The following is an 18,035-nucleotide window of genomic DNA, read 5'->3' as shown; positions in this document are numbered from 1 at the left end:
ACCCAGTAGGTTTCCATGGCTGAGTGGGGATCTGAACCCTGGTCTCCCAGTATCCTAATCCAACACTGAAACCACTACACCACACATGATGACCATGCGGAAAGATATTTTTTAGAGTTAAAATTAAATTTCTTCAGCACTTCCTAGTACAGTCCAAGCAAAGATGGCTTCTGACACATTTGCTAAGCAACATCTTAAAGGATACAGAGTATCTAGTGCCATTCTAGTCTCAGTCTAGGCTAGGCTGAGGGGAAAAATTGGCATTGGTCACCCTAATGGATGATATTTATCGGAAGATGAGAGAATGGAACCATGTTGTTTCCTCTTGAGCTCTCAGCTATATTTATTGGCAATATCCACATGAAACATCTGGCAGGATGTCATATAAGGTACTGTTTGTACCTAAGTATGGAAAGAGATCTTGTAGCATATTTGAGACTAACTGAAAGAAAGAAGTTGGTAGCATGAGCTTTTGTAGACTTGAGCCTACTTCCTCAGATGAATTTGTACTTGAGGATTCAGTTGCATAGAAAAGTATTGGGGGACTGTGCCTCAGCCTCTTGACCATGGTGGCGCATAGAGTTGTGTCTCCAATGCTATTTAGCAAGTGTATGAAAGCCAATTGAGGCTAGGTGCTATCAGTACTCCAATAACATATAATTCTACTTCTGAAAATTCAAGTCAGGTGTGTCTGTGAATGACCTGAACTGGAGGAAGGCCAGTAAGCCTAAAATGGAATCTTGAAAAGACAGAAGGTCTCTTGGTTACTGCCTCTTGGGCCCAGAAGGTAGGTAACTTACCTGCTCTGGATGGAGTTGTGTAACCCCTGCATGTACAGGTGTTTAGTTTGGAGGTTCAAGGGATACATATCTTACACTGGAGGCTTAAGCAGCCTCTATAGGGTAACAAATACCTTTTATGAACTGGTACAGTAGCTATGGTCATTCTTGGACATGCCTTGTTGTTGTTATGTGCATTCAAGCCATTTCTGACATATGGTGACTACAGGGTTTTCTTTGCAAGATTTGTTCAGATGAGTTTTGCCCTTGCCTTTCTTTGAAGCTGAGAGAATGTGACTTACCCAAGTCACCCAATGAGTTTTCATGACCAAGTGGGAATTCAAACCCTAGTCCCAGAATAACCATCCACCACTCAAACCACTAGACTGCCTAGGCAATCTGAAATTATCCACATATTGATAACTTCAAGATTGGCCTATTGTAATGCTCTTTGTTGGGGCTGCCCTTAGGATTCATTCAGAAGCAACAGCTGGCACAGAATGTGACATGGAGACTTTTCAGTAGCACTCCCTACTGAATACATATGATTCCTGTACTAAAGGTTCTTCATTGGTATGTCAATTAGTTGCTGAGCCAAGTTCAAGATATTATTGCTGATTTACAAAACTATAAACTACTAGATTGAGAGACTGCCTTCTTCTGTATAAGTCACCCAAGGCTTTATAGGCAATCTCGGGAATATAGGAAGCTATTTTTATACTGAAGTCAAACCTTTGGTCCATCTAGGCCAGTATGCAAATACTGATTCATAATGACTATGGTTTCAGAGGGACTTTTAATCTCCAATCCTACTAGGATATCCTTAGTAGTGTATTCCCACCTGTGTACTAAGCAAGCATAGTCTTACTTAAGTTTCCAAATCAGATGAATACGTTCATGGTAGTAAGATGGTCACATCTTGCTCACCATACTATACCATGGTCAGCTCATATTTATTTCACAGACGTGTGGTGGATTGGTGTTCTCAGTACACTGAGATTCCACCTAAACTTTAGGAAGAACTTCCTGATGGTGAGAGCTGATTGACAGTTGATCTTTTTAAGCAGAGGTTGGATCTATCAAGAGTGCTTTAACTGTGTGTTCCTGCATGGCAGGGGGTTGGATTAGATGGCCCTTGTGGTCTCTTCCAACTCTTATGATTTTATGACAATACTCAACTTTATTTCTTGTTACATCCAAAGCAGCTATGCCCATGAATGAGCTACTGTTGTAGTACCTGCTGCAAGGTATGAACTTACCATTGTGGTGTGTTTCCACTGACAAGAGATTTTTGCACAGGTGTCTGCGGGCTTGTCAGTATTGCCAGATATATGTGGTAATGTGAATGAAATATTTCATTATTTTTATTGATCAGTTTTACTGTACTATGTAATGGTTTTATTTTGTGAAACAGCTTGGAATGTTTTGTGAAAATGAAAAGCAGCATACATAATTTTAACAAGTACATAAATATGGCCCTTGAAAGGCTTTTTTTTTCTTTTTAAAGAACCAACATTAGGGGTGGAACACAAATTTAATAAAGGACAACATCTTGAGGATGGAATTTGTAATGTAATTTATCTTAACAAACGGGTAGCATCTTTCAGCTCCTGTCACTGTCCACATTCCAATGGATTGTGGTGGATTTTGTTAGGAATGGTGCATTCACTTCTTGCTTATAACACAACACTGAATGAAACTGGAAGAATAACTGATGCTAGTTAAACCTTGTTGTTGGATAATGAGCAATAGTTGTGTAAGTGAAACACAGCTTTTCAAGCAAATATATCAAAGCAAGTAGATATAATCAATTTAAGTATATTCAAGTATATAGCTTAAGTATGTAGTAGTATATAGCTGCCATCCACAGATTTTGCAAGAGAGTTATGTCATATTTAGGATATCTTGTATCTCTGAATTCTGCCACTGAGTGAAGAGATCAGGGGAATATATGAATTTATTTTAGTTGAATGCTACATTAACACCTGTGAAGGTTTCCTCAGGAAAATCAGGGTCTCCAACAGGGCTATTAAGTGCTGTTCTGCTGGAAGAGTGATACTGCTGATACTCCACTTTGTTCATTATTAAAAGCTAACATTTCTATTTTAGTGTGAATGCACTGAACACACAGAGAAGGTGCAAGATCAAAATGCAAGAAAATAAAGTATAAAACACCAAAGTATGGAGATAGTGGCACATATGGCAGGAGAAAAGACTTGGGCACAGAATTGTCATTCAATGTTAGAATTTAATCACAGTGTAGGTATAATGACAGCACTAAAGTAAATGTGAGAACGCACTCCACTGTGAAGTGTATGGATATTCTGTCTGATGTTTGCTCTGTGAGGGCTGTTTTACATATGCAAGCCTTACCTGACATTGTGATAACACTGTTGAAGTGTGTGTGTGTGGTGGTGGTGGTGGTGAAGAACTGCTTGAAATAATGTTTAATTAATTAATCAATGATCAAACTATGTACATCCCTGTATTTTAGGGTGACATAAATGCATGCTCATCAATCTGAAAATAAGATTCTGGAAAATGGATGAGTTCAAATTATAATGCGCAATTGCAAAAGGAATGACAGAAGAAATGGAAACATTTGTTTTCTATGGTTCTCATGCAAAATATTTTGTAAGTGCTGCTATTTTTGAACTGCATTTAATATACTTTGGTTCTGGATATTTGTTCAACTGGATAAAGGAGATTTACCTTCCACAGAGACCAGAGAAATGAACTAGTAAGGGAAAATAAATACAATCGACCTTTCATAACAGTGCTTAAATCAGAGTTAATTTAAGTTCTCCATGAAAGCTAGGAACTTTGGAGCAATGGTTCTTTTTCATCTTATTCTTGATTCAATCTAAAGGATTGTTGTCTGCTTCAGACCTATATTTTTAAAAATGCAGAAAAGCATCTCTAATCCAGAAATCACAAGAGGTCCATGTACACAACACATTTTGTTGTTGCATGTGTTTGAGTTGTTTCTGCCTTGTGGTGATTCTGCCTCTGAAGTTGGAAGAGTGTGACTTGCCCAAGGCCACCCAATGTGTTTCCATGGCTGAGCAGGAATTTGAACCTTGGTCTCCTGGAGTCCTAGTCCAAAAGACCATGCCAGCTCTCATGATACATATACATTATTTATTTAACAGCAACCTCCACACAACTACATTGTTTTGGGTCAGGCATAAAACTTACATTATGCCCACTCCCCCATCTCCTCCTCTAGTGCAGTTATAAGATTACAAGTTTTTGCTTCCATTTTCAGTTAACCACAGGTTGTTTTTATGCTTGAACCCACACAAACAATGTTTTAAAGCTGGCTTAGTTCCAACTATAATTTTTAAAAGTCCATGTTCAGCTTCACTTACTCAAAAAAGGGAAAAGAATGCTTTCTCACAATTCCACTGCAAGGCAAGGAAACCAAGAATGGCTCAACCACATTAAAGCAGTTTAGCTTTCTGTCCAAACAAGGCCATTTACTCTCATATAATCTGGCCCCAGGAATTGTGGTTCTCAAAGCAAGTACATTAAAGGATAGTTTCTGTCATGGCTGTCTCAGTAAGTGGACTGCATTATATGTGCAAGGTATGTGAATGGCACAATTGCACAGGAATGCACGACGGTAGATACATAAATCAACTAGGAATCTCAGCTCTTTCTTTTATGATGTTTCTTCTGATTGAAATGTCACAGGTGGCTGAATATTATTCCAGCAATTAGGGTACTAGGTCCCTTCCCATCCCCATGACTGGCAAAAAGCAGAATGGGGGGGGGGGGGGGGGGGGGACACACACTGTGCACATTTATTTAAACAGTTGAATTCTGAGGTACAGAATATAGATTGCCTGAGCACAGCATTCCTTCCTGCTTTAAAGCTACTCAGTACAAACAGTCTTGCACAAACGGAACACTTGCCCCACATCCTATGTTGTCTTACTCTTTTTTCAATTTAGGTTGAAGTAATTATGATGCACTTTACCAGTTGCATAAGCTGATTACAGTTGTTGTGAGACTTCTGATTCAAAAAGTAATCACAAAAACATCCACATCTTAAGTTCTATATATTCACTATGTCTGGAATTAAAATCTATACTGTACACTTACCTTACATATCTATACACATATTTGTGTATGTGTCTGTGAAGTTCTGGATTTGTGTATAATAGAAAAGAAAGTGTTCATTTCCATTATTTTGCATATTATAGAAAAAGTTGCAATACTTACATCATAGGCAGTAAGGTAATGTATTGTTACGTATGGCAATGTATTGTATTATATGAAAATAGGCCAGTGGTCTCTTTGGAAGAGGTGAGAGTATGGAACATTGAAACCAACTAGTGACTGATATGAATTAGGGTCAGTTAGAGATACAAGGCAGAATTAAGAGCAGTGACAGCCTCCTGAACAGTAAGGGGTAAGCTGAACTGAGTAGAGAGGAATCTGTTAGGGGTATTTGAAGGCTAATTAGAATAGATATATACATATAAGTAACGGTATGGTCTAAGTTAAAATATTTTATACCAACCACATGTGTTTGATCAAGTAATTGAAAAGTTTCATTATCTTCTTCTATTAATATTGTTTATATACACCCTTTCAGGTCACTATGCTGAGATTAAATTATTGACAAAGACAGGCACAGTGGTGCCTGTGGATGTACAACTGTAGTTGCTATTTTTTGAGGACTATTAGGTGGGAAAGGAATCTACACAAAAGTTATTTTTACAAGAGGTAACAGCAACCATTTAAACCAAGTCTTCAGAGAAGGTGACAGCAGCTTAGATAATCAGAAAATGGTTATTGTAAGTGTTGATAGTCATGGGGTAGGAAGAGATCCCCACATAGCATTCTACTGATACAAACACAAGCTCTCCTGTTGGTTCAACTATGTATATGTTAAATAGCACAGGGGAGAAAACGAGACTCCAGAGGAAAATGAGTGGAAGCAGAATCTGCCAGCAGCATTTTTGGGGGCTCTTCCATTCAGAATAGAATGGAGGCACTGTAAAACAGTGCCCTAAAAACCATCACAATGAGGTGGCCTAAAAGAATACCATGATCAATCGCATATAAACCCACTGAAAGGTCCATCAGAAGGGGGCACACTCCCCCTGTTCACTCCACAGCATAAATTATTCACTAAGGGGACCAAAACCATCTATAGCCAAGCCTGAAAACAGACTGAAATGGATCTTGAAAATCTGTCTCACTAAGCAGCCCCTGGAGCTGAGGTGCAACCACACACACCTGCATATTAGGACACCCTGTAATCTTTTCTCACCTTTCAAAGGTGTAATCTGATGAATGGATGAAGAATCTTAAAGGCATAGGATTACTTGTCAGTTTGCCAGATTTATTAGTCATAGTAAAATGTTTGAAAACAATCTTGTTATTTTAATTTCTTAATTGTTTTTGAATTTTATAAATGTAGACGGTATAGTCAACACTTCATCATATCCACCCTATCCCACAGCTTCCCCTTGATTACAAAATTAAAGTTCCCAAACCAATGAAAAATAGCAAAGAAAAGGGAAGAAAAAGTGAGATCTATAACCCATATCTCTTAATCTATTGTCCACATCTAGAGAAAGTGTTCAGGTTCCAATGGTACATTAAGTCAACAAACGTCTATCAAATAAAGATATGAGCACAGATAAAGACTAATGTCTTAACCCCCTATTAAGAAATTCTATCAAGTGACAAATGGAGGAATTCTGGATCTTAGCATGAGAAAAATGAGAATGGCTTATTCAGCAATTTACCACCAAAGAATTTTGTTGGAACGATGGAATGTTAACTTATACCATATATACTCGTGTACAAGTCGACCTCATGAATATGAAGAGGGAAGGTTTTTGGGCCAAAATCATGGATTTTTATATGACCCATGGATAAGTTGAGAGTAAAACTTATGGGCATGTAGCAAAGGATGTAAAGGGGAAGACACTACTTCCTTCTCTCCTTCTCTAGACCTCTCTTGACCACCTAATACCACTTCCCTTATGTTGGAAGAGAAGGCTTTAACATCGGATTGAAAAGGGAAGGAAGTGGAGTTAAATGGGGTGTCTGGTGGGAAGAGAAGCCTTGTAACATCAGATTGAGAAGGGAGGGAAGAGGAGTTAAATTGGGTGTTTGATGGAGAGAGGTTTTAACACTGGATTGGGAAGGAAAGTGGATTAAAATGGGCTGTTTGATGGGGAGAAAAGGTTTTAACATTGGAAAGATGTTAAACACATAACTACAACCATTGAGATATACTCACACCGAATCCTTTAAACGTGGGAGTGGCTGCTTGATTCTTTAAGTACTACTTGTAAAACAGTTGATCCAAAGGCTGCCTGTCCTGACTTAAATTTGTACACTTTAGTGCTTAATAAATGTTGATGGTTCTTCAAATCTTGATGCTTTGCTTATGTCTTCCAAGGAAGATGTTATTCTGAATACTGTTGTAGTTGTCATCGATCTTGTAGAATCTGTTTAGTCTTGGAATGTGCGCATAATCATAACACAAATGAATGCAACCTTTCAACCATCCATCCAACCAACCTAATAAATGATTTAGATGTCTTGAATCCCATTGCCCTTGGATGAAACAAAATGAAGAATGCCTCTGTATGTTTAATTGCTCTTGTTATTTCAATATAAATCTTTAGATCCCTCCTAACATCTAAGGAGTGCCATTTTTTAAATAATGGATGTGCCAGATTTGGAGAAATCATTGGGAGTTTTCATGTTCGAATCATGCAACAGTTGGAACAGGTCACTCCAACAGGAGTGGTAGGCAATAATACTGACTTGAGGGATTTACCAGTGGGGTGGGAGACTGCTTCTCTTCAGTCATTTATGGGAAGACACAACTACGGACAAAGGAGTACTTCAAGCAGTTAAAAAAGGATGCAAGAGACATGTATGTAAAAATGACTGTTCTCTCCCCCAGAAAAAAGATTTCTCAAAGGAGAGATTCTTCTGAGCATCTTTGTTAAAAATTCCTGTTATTAGTCTAACTTTGAGATGTATGGTCTAATTTTGGTGGGGTACAGACCACCCAGAAGAGGCGCCTCCTCGTGCCTCTCTGTGCTGCGCCACAGCATACAAATTGTGTGGTGCAGCTGCGCAGCAGAAAAGGAGCTCAAAAAGCGGCTCCTTTTTGCTGCACCGCAAAGCACCAAAGACGGTGCATATATGTCACAGCTGCGCAGCTCTGTATGAAAGCTGCATGGCTGCGACGTAACGGTTACGCGCTCCATGTGTAAGGCGCTGTGTAACGGCGGTGCGTGCATGACGTGCTAGGGTTGCGAGGCGTGTGCACGCAAAGGGTCCATCTGGAGAGGGCCAACGATGTATGGTCCTTTTATCTTCTCATCAATTGCTGGCTTTCATTTAACAACAATAAGAGCACCAGTGTGACCTCTATAAGGTCTCAAAAGCTTCCAATTTCCTATGTCTTCTTGCAATTACTATAAAATGCGGGTCCAAAAATGACTTACAAGTAATAAAAAGTCACAGCATGATATAATGGGAAAGAATACATATGAATATGCTTTTGTAGCTTTACAACATTCAGATATTCTATTATTCATTCTGGGAACAACTTTCAAATTATACATAATTAATCAGACTGGAAAATGTCAAGTAAACAAATGCATTACAATAGCAAACCATTCATTAAATACCGAACTATGGTCCTCCTTCAGTATAGAAACATGCCTTCATCAGTACTAATGTGCTCATGAATAGGAATTGTTTGCAAGGTAATTATTAACCTGACTGACAGAACAGAAGTTCTGATGGAGCTTTCAGGTCCCCATTCCCTTTTAAAAATAAAACTAAGAATAACAATTTCAAAGATTTAATTAACAGAAATAGCCTCATTCAGACTCTCAATCTGGCACCTTTTCCAGCCATATACTTTACAGCAAATTGCTGAATTGGAATTCTAAAAGAGGAAAAAAAATCAATTTATTCATTAGCAAATATGTGAAGCCATGCATGTTATGAGACAGAGACAGCAATGTATTGAAAGTCACTCAACCATCTCTCCTGGAGACAACTTATTTTCTCTCCAGTTTCAAACAAAGGCCTCTTCTTGGAACTGAGCTGTCTTTTTTTCTGTGCATGAACTAATGCTTTCTAGTACATGTTTTTGTGTGTGCAGAATAAAAATGCTTTGAAGATAATGTTTATAAGGAGACAGAACTCTCTAACAACTACCACTAGGGCTCATTCATTCGCATTCCCCAGTATGGATCTTCTAACGTTCTGCAAAAAGATAGAGCCCTTTTAAAAAAATGATAGCTGCTCCCCATACAAAGAAAGAGCTCACATAAAACATGACCAACTACATCATTCACTAAATTCTTAGTGAAAGTTTATTGTTCTGTTTTCTAGTACAATAAACTACAAAGTTTGTACAGTATAAAATAACAACAATCACAAAGCAACAATGCAATAGTAATGCTGACATTCTGTGATAATACAGTGAGGAAAATGTTCATGGCCTTACCATTCCATTCTACTGCAAGCATAAAAGCTAAAACTACAAATTTTAACACAAAAACCTTCTTTCACATTTAGATGCAAGAAGACTCCATATAGTTTGGGAATCCTGGATTATATCAGAATATGGAGGTACACAATAAAATAAAAGGTTTTTTAAAAAAAGAATCACACAACTCTCAAGATGGAGAATGACTTTTTCCATGCCACCCTGTGTTCAGTTCTCACCAAAGCAAATGGTCTGCAAAGAAAAGACAATGTTTACAGAGAAAAAGTCAATTTTTGAGCCTGAGTGAAATACCCTGACAGTTGCAAAGTAGTCAAATGTTCCTTGAAATATATCTCATTCCTATTTTTTTTATTTTTGGTATTCCATTTCTTCTAACCATCACACCCCAAGCAGATTAGAGACATCAAATAGACATGCACAATTGACAAGTCTTATCTATGAACTCAAGTCCAAATCATTATGTAGAGGAGAGTTCTAGAGGTGGGTACATTTTTTAGCTTATTCTCAAAAACTCACACAGACACGAGAGGCATAGCTCTTACCTTAAATGAAGAAAGTTCCATCTGACAGTTGCATCAGATGTATTTAGTACGATTGAGTGCTCTTTCAGCAAAATGACCACTTTCATCTGTGATTTTCTCCCAATCAGTTTGTCCGACAACAAAGCCAATAGCCCTCTTTCTGTCTGCATCTTTTTTCTCCTCAAGGTCTGCCCACCTCACCTATATAAAAAAAACCACAGAGTTGAGATGACACTCATTTCAAGAAAAAGAAACAAGACATTTCTTTACCCACAGGTACCGTACAAAGATTTGAATTGATTTTGAAATGGGACAGCAACCTTATTTGTTGAACACCCTTTACATATTGAGTGAGGTGGGCAAATCTTAAGTTTGACTCAATTTGTGCAGTCTGCAAAATTTTTGCAGACATCATTCTTTCCAGCCAAGCGATGTTTTTGCTCATAAGGAAAAATAAGACAAACATCAAAGAGAACTTTTGTGTCTCACTCTTCTGCATGAATGAATTGGTAAGTCCTTATGAAAAATTACTGAATACTCCCCTTTTCAGGAAGAACCTAAAAATGTTTATATTCCACTGTTAGCTACTGTAATGCCAAATTCTTTATTGTCTATTATAAAAACAAGTCCCTGCAGTAGGATGTGGAAGTTACAAGCACATCTGGAACTCATGAGTATGGAATTCCTATAGCCTATCCTAGTGAACCATGAAGTACCAAGTCCAGAAGTGCATCATTTATCTGATTGTTGCTTCTTTTCTAAGTGACATGATCATGTCTCACCCATTCATTTATGTTTTTGTTACTTTCTATTTTGATTATGAAGCTCTTCAGTGGTACAAAAAGACTGCACATAATCAACTCCTATATATTATTGCAATAAAACAGGACAGTGTCTATCAAGTCTAGTATACTCAATTCTTACTGACAGATGATTCACAAACTCAGGTAATGGTTTTGCTTAGGCCTGATATCAATACTGAACAGGAAAAAAATACAGAAAAGTCTAAAATTGAGTGTGGTTTACTAAAGTCTATTTTGTACTATTTATATTATTTAACTGTAAAACATACATAACATGAGATGGTAATGAAAATGAGAAAGAAGCACTAAAGCAATAAGGGATAAAACACTGTGCTACTCTGTCCTATTTCCTCAACCAAGTTTCCACCTGTCTTTACTACTCTCAAGGTTCAAAAGTGAAGATGTGGAACAGAAGAATGGATGAAGAAACTACTCAACACAGTTGAATCAGATAAACTGACCAGAACTTTACGCAAACAAAATACAAGCAAAATTATAAAGGACTGGAATAATGTTTTATGTTATATTAAAGATGAATGGAATATAAAATATGATTTAGTTTAAAGAACAAAAGGAAAATAAGTGGTATATTTAAGAAATGCTTTTTTGACTAGAACTAGTTTTATGTTATACCTTCTTTGTCAATCTAAATGAAATAAGATGATTGTTTTTAAACACATACTGTATTGGAATATACACTGGAATTACTGGAAAAATGTCAAAATATAAAATATAGTAAGAATATAGTAAATATAGTAAGAATAAGGACAAGCAAAATTTAAGGAAAACCAAATATGGACAGATTGTTTCTTTTCTTTAATTTAAAAAAACTGTTTAACTAGACAGATAAGAAAATACTTGTGAAACCATGAAAGAAAGGTCCTAAGTTGAAACTGCTGCATAATGAAGTAAATGAGGAACATAATTAATTGAAGTAGAACAAAATATACCTGGGAAATGACAAACATTAGGAAGTTAATTTTAGTGTGTGAGAAAGAATGCTTGATTTGAAAGATCAAGAAAGTGTGTTATATGTGTAATGTAATGTGTGGTAAAGTTGTAATGTCCTGTGTTTTTAAAGAAACTTGTAATAAAATGTTAATAAAGAAAAAAAAAGTGGAAGATGTAATGGAACTAACACTGCTAAAAGGAGGAGGATTTACTCCTTTGTGAAAGGATGTAAACTGGTCTCTGGGAAGTTGTGGGAGAAAAATGTAACTCTGATTATCTTGCTGTAATGACAGGATCGTCGCTCCTTTGCATGCAGTTGTGTTTAGTTCAGGGTAATGTCAGTTGAATCTCATTTCCCACCATTCTTCATCATTGGTTATGCTGTTTACCATTGCTGGGAGATGAAATTCAAAAGGCTGCACTTTGTTCATCACTTAGGCCTGTTACAGACTGCCAAAATAAAGCTGCTTCGGGTCTCTTTGGAGGTATGCTGTTTAAATGATGCATGCCTCCTAAGAATCCGGAAGCTGCACCAAAGCTGCACTCCAGTGCTTAGGAATGGAGAGTGGCTTTGGTGCGACCTCCGGGCTCTTAGGACCCATGCATCATTTAAATAGCATACCTCCAAAGAGACCCGAAGCAGCTTTATTCTGGCAGTCTGTAACAGGCCTTAGTTTTTTGTGGGTTTTTCAGGCTATGTGGCCATGTTCTAGCAGAAATAAACTGCTAGAACATGGCCACATAGCCCGAAAAACCCACAAAAAACTATGGATGCCGGCCATGAAAGCCTTCAACTTTACATTGTTCACCCCTTGTTTAGCTGATTAGATTGGGCAGGATGGGGCTATATATTCATAAGGCAGTGTGAGTGAATTGCATCTGAATATTGTCTCTCTGCACTGAAATGCAGCAGTGGAACTGCCCCCACAATGCCAGAAGGAAAGCATGTTAGCCTAGGAAATAAAGTATATAGGCACGAACTTTCCCTCTACCACTTTCTGCTGCAGCAGATCAGAACAAGGCTGTAGATTTCATATATTTTTCCAAGCATCAATTTTTGATGTACAAATTAAACCTCATAAATATTTGTTACAGCCCTTAAAAAGGCAGATTATTCTCCTGGGAATATATGGGAGCATCACAAAACATATTCTCCTTTTAGTCCTCTCAACCACCCATATATCACTAGTGATGCTGAATTTGTGAAGTTCTGTCAGTAAGAGCAATGGAACCTAACAAAACAAATAGCTTCAATTGTGCATACAAATATAAAAGGATCTTGTAGCACCTTTGAGACTGAGATAAAGAATTTGTAGCATAAGCTTTTGTACACCCAGTCTAGATACATCTGATGAAACAGACTGAGTCTGTGAAAGTTTTTCCTACAATTTTCTTTCTCTGTTAGTCTCAAAGGTACTGCCAAATCCCCTTTTATCGTAATATTGACAAACACAGTTATGTCTTTGAACACAACCCCCTCACGAAGGGAACTGAATCTAAATATTTGAATATAAGGAGCTTCCATAAAGGAATTGAACCAGCTTTAGTTTTGTGAAGTCTTGTAGACAAGTTCCCAAAACATTATATTCATAGTGGCATTTCTTACCCTCTTTTTTCCAGGTTCTGAAGCACGGGTATCATAATCATCTGGAAGCTGGAGATAATCTTCCATTCTGCTGGCAATTGCCTCCCAATCACGCTTCCTCTTAGCACCAGTTCGTAATCCATCCAATTTGTCTGAGAACAAACATACAGCCTTAGAGTTAAAGAAGAACATTTTGCACAGTGTCCAGCACGAACAAATATATTGGGAGAATCTCAAAAGGGCAAGTTGGTCTTATAGCAGTAGAATTTGATCAATCTTGGTATTTTCATTAGTGGAATACGTTCAGGAAAATGTGAAAACTCATTTCCACCTTTCTGAAGCATCCTTGCTTAGGCCTTCAAAGTATGAAGATATAGACACAAAGAGGAGGAAAAGTTCACATCTTGAATAATCAGCAATCCATATACCAAAGTGGTGTCTGAAAATATTCTGGAAATGACAGCTCTATATACCAGTAGTTGAATGGTTAAAAGCAACATGTTACACCAATGCTGTGATGAAGGACTACCAGCAGACATCTACACATATTTTAGAATGATCACAAGCCCATGTTTCAACTGCTTCAGTAAGAAATCTGACCATGTTGCATAGTATCATATACAATTGGATTAAATCCACCAGCAGTTTACCATTTTCCGTATCTGCACAAACCAAGACATGATATGAAGTTCAAAATCGGGGCTGCAGCATTTTGTTGTTGCTGTGGTCACTTGTCTCTCCAGAACAATTTCTCAAAAATGTTATTAGTAGGAAGCAGTTTCTAACAGATGATACCAGCAGATAGGTATAAGTGAAATTCATGTTATAATTCAACAAAATTTTCTATATGCATGATTTCTATTTTTACAGATCCACAATATAACATGCCAGACTGAACATTTAAATGATTTTTACAAATAAACCCTTGTTTTAATGTATTGTAACTTATTTTAAGGTTCTAGATTGTCCAAATAGCTACTAGAAAATGCTGTTAAAATGTAGGAAACTCCCTAACATTTGTTCTAGAACGGAACAGCCAAGTCATAAATGTGAATTTCTTAACACAGCAAATAGAACACACACAGTTATATATATATATATATATATTAATATGTAACAGCAATTTGTGCTATACCAGAATATAAATTTTATGTATAAAACTATTCTCATCTCAATAATATAGACCTACTACTCTTTTCTGGAAATAACCTCAAGGTCTGGAAAAATGGCAAATGTTCAACAAATGACATCATTTACTAATAAATTCACCAAGAGTGATGTATTTTGCTTGTGGTAATTTAATTCTAGTTATCAACTGTAGATATATTTTATAAGCAAATGCTTGTTAGCTATGTCTAAGTGAAAAGTGTTACCACTTTCACAGACAGATCCCGTCAGTTGTAAAAAAAAAAAAAGTTTTGAAATCTTAGGAATATTTCTAAAAAGTTAGTTTTCACAAACCAGCTTACACAATGAATAGTGCAGTCCATGTGTAAAAGCCATGTTAAGGGGAAAAATACACAAACATTTATAAGACTTATAATCATACAGTAAGTGATCTAAGATATGAAGACACCTACACTAGAAATTTTAGAAACCATGACCCAAGCAGTCCTATGTACAAGTGGAAATATTCTCTCATGAGGTGAATGTTTGTGTGTGCTTGCATATGTGTATATATTTTGCTATTTTCCTTTTCTTCTGCTGCATCAGATCATGCTCCAGTACACAACATTCTCCAAGAGCAGCTTTTGGGCAAGAGGCTGCAATGGGAAGGAAAGGCAGAAAAATCCCAGTACACATATAACTGCTTGATTATTGATTCAGGCATTAAATTGCTCTGAAAGCATTAACAGGTATATCTAAGTAGGACAGTAGCAGTATAGGAATGATGCACATACTCAGAAAATGACAGAATAAGCATGAGAAAGAGATTTTTTGTTAATTCATTAAGCTATTTCATAATAATTTATTCTTATTAGTTTGGTCTCCAAGTTTCATTTCTTCACTGCTCTTTCTTCTAAAAATGTAATGTGGACATCCTAAAACTCAGGAAATTTAATGAATACTTACCTGAGCAACTGTAAAAAAAAACAAAACTAAAGAGCAGATTAAGATGTAAGAAACAACTATTTCATATAAACATAAAATAACAGAGCAGAGACAAAGTTCAGATGTATACAGTACTAGAATCAATTTGTTTCAATTAAAATTGATTTGGTGTTAAAATCAAGTTGAAATTAGTACTTGAAAGGGATTGCTACAAAAGTTGTCAGAAGTACCCATGAACATTCAGCATCTGTTATATTTTAGCTGTAATATTATTTCCCTTGCAAGCAGATACCTAAACAAGATTGCATGGACACATTCTCAGGAGCACACACCAATATAGAACACCATGGGCGACATTTACAGAAAAGTACTCAACATAGGAGATATGTGCATGAAAAAGAAACCTAATTGTGGTATTTTACAGATGTTTATCAGAAAGCCCTCATATTGCAACTATCTGGATTGCTAACTGAGATCACAACATCCTCATATACTTTGGTTTCTGGATACTTTGGAAGGTGAGCAATATTGTTATACTATGTAAGTGATTTTCCATCTAGATCATCCTGTTAAAAGACTTTCACCAGGAGATGGATGAAGAGTGGCTCAGTGATGATTCTTCCCACATGTTTCAAGTGCTTTTGATAATATTAACCAGGATAGGGTCTGGGACTGTATATTTCAGATGGAAGCTGGACTCCCTATGGGGGACTGCTGCTCTACTTTATGACATATATGCTGCATGGTTTCAAAAGTTTATTCTTGACCCATATGGTAATTGTTAGCTACATGAAACTGTTAAGAGATGTCATTTGGAGAGACAAAGAAAACTAGCACCAGTAGGCTTATGACACAAAGCTGTCTCCTTTCCATCTATTTCAGTGAGTACTGTAGACACAGTGAACAGGTGTGTGAACTGACAACGGGCTGGGTGAGGATCAATAAATTGAAGTTCATCAGAACACGAACACATAAAAAGAGCTTTGCTTTATCAGATCAAAGGTTCATTTAATTCACACTGTGTTTCTCACAGTGGTCAACCAGATGCTTTTGGGAGGCCTATAAGCAGAACATAGGCAGGAGCCCTCTCCCGCTGTTGTTTGCTAACATCTAGCTGTCAATGATACATTGCAAAACAGAGCTGACATTCTGTTGGCTCACATGCCACTTAAAAAAACAAAAACAAAACAAAACAAACTTGTTTTGGATAAAGGTGCATCCCCCCCATAAAATTCCCCAAAGTGCTTTAGCCTTGTATAGGAAGATCTACACCCTGTGTGCCTTTCTTCTGATGAATATCATCATCATCATCATCATCATCATCATCATCATCATCATCATATATCCCACCTTTCTCCCAATATAGGGGACTCAAGGCAGTGAACAGCAGATTTAAAACAATACAATTTAAAAGCTGTACAACATGAAAATGTATAAATATAAAATTTAAAAAACAATTAAAACATTGTAAAAGTTACAACAGTTATGAGTTAAAATTGAATGTTACTCTTGAAGCACTGTTTTTACTGGCAGCAAGGCACACAGCTGTCTCATGGTGAAGTTAATAAATTTTGATAAGAAACATTCCTTACTATCAATACCAGTACCAGCTCAATGATACATTCTGAACTAATGCAAGTTTCCAAGCACTCTACAAAGGCAGACTGAATCACAATAGGCTACTCAGAACACTGTACAGATCATGAATAATTCTAGCATGATTTAATATTTAAAATGGCTGAAGGTGATACATGAGTTTATTTATGAGGTTAAGAGAACTTCTGGGAGTATCATTACTCTGGACTGGATGGCCCTTGTGGTCTTTTCCAACTGTATGATTCTATTCAAAGACATAGGCGTGTTAGTCTGGAAAATAAGTATGCAGAGGCATCTTTGTAGCACCTTTGAGATTAACTGAAAGAGAGTAGTTGGTAGCATGAGTTTTTATACACTTCAGCCTGCTAAGGAAGTATGCTCAAGTTTACAAAATCTCATGCTACCAACTTCTTTCTTTCAGTTAGTCTTAAAGGTGCTACAAGAACCCTTTGCATACTGTATGGTTGTATGATCAGCTAAGAAACAAGCAAAGAAAAGTGGTTTGGTTCTGCTGCAATGCAGTGGAAAATTCTGCAGGGATTATGATGTCCACTAGTGTAACAAAGAACCAAACCCACAGTTTGTGGGTGCTGTTAGATCTGGCATTAGAAATGGATGTTATATCTGTAACAGAACTCAGTATATCAACTGCAACCATTTTTGAAGATGAAATCATGCTAGAGTTGCTCATTGCAAACTGGAACAGATAGCAATGAATGTATCTCACCAGTATTTTAACAGCTTTGCCATCTACCAATTTGCGTTTGGACACATTGCAAGCCACTGTTATTTAGCTTATATAGCCTTATAATTGTCTTGGATTCAAAGTAACTGAAATATTGCTGATATCTACATAAACTTTTCCAGCTATTAAGGTTTTCAGATACTCTGGTCAGAGTCCATTACCTTAACAAGGTGGTGGCGTAGCAATGAAAGACATGTGTTTCTTGTTTGTGGCACCTTGCTTTTGAAACTTCTTTTTCCTGGTCATTTCCACAGTATTCTGCTTTGACAGTTTTTAGGTGTCAGTTGCAGATATTGCTTTGGACACATTTGCTGATCCACGTTTCAATGCAATATAAAATCATTTGAGGAGCTCATTAAAATAATTCCCCCTTTCAGCTGTTTGTGATTTTTTTTTTTTTTACTGTTGAATTTAAAACTATGTTCCGGTTTTTTACTGATGAATTTATGGTACAAGCCACCACAATTCACAACAGACACAAATATTTTTAAAGA

General features: G+C 36.9%; 1 protein-coding gene across 3 annotated transcripts in view; it reads right to left on the bottom strand.

Annotated features, from left to right (window-relative positions):
- Nucleotides 1-9,437: 9,437 nt before the first annotated feature.
- YLPM1 (YLP motif containing 1) overlaps nucleotides 9,438-18,035 on the bottom strand; it is a 91,172-nt gene continuing 82,574 nt past the window's right edge. For 2 of the 3 annotated variants that reach the window (XM_042448299.1, XM_042448316.1), the window contains 3 exons: nucleotides 13,170-13,300; nucleotides 9,831-10,010; nucleotides 9,438-9,519 (listed from right to left, as the gene is read on the bottom strand). In XM_042448299.1, the coding sequence (XP_042304233.1) occupies nucleotides 9,864-10,010; nucleotides 13,170-13,300 (278 nt within the window). In that variant the 3' untranslated portion in view covers nucleotides 9,438-9,519; nucleotides 9,831-9,863. Of the gene's footprint in view, nucleotides 9,520-9,830; nucleotides 10,011-13,169; nucleotides 13,301-18,035 lie in introns of those variants that run through there. The other variant, XM_042448307.1, reaches the window with a different exon arrangement.

Source organism: Sceloporus undulatus, chromosome 1 (genome assembly GCF_019175285.1).
Source record: "Sceloporus undulatus isolate JIND9_A2432 ecotype Alabama chromosome 1, SceUnd_v1.1, whole genome shotgun sequence".
Lineage (NCBI taxonomy): Eukaryota > Metazoa > Chordata > Lepidosauria > Squamata > Phrynosomatidae > Sceloporus > Sceloporus undulatus.
This window is presented reverse-complemented; position numbering and strand designations above follow the sequence as displayed.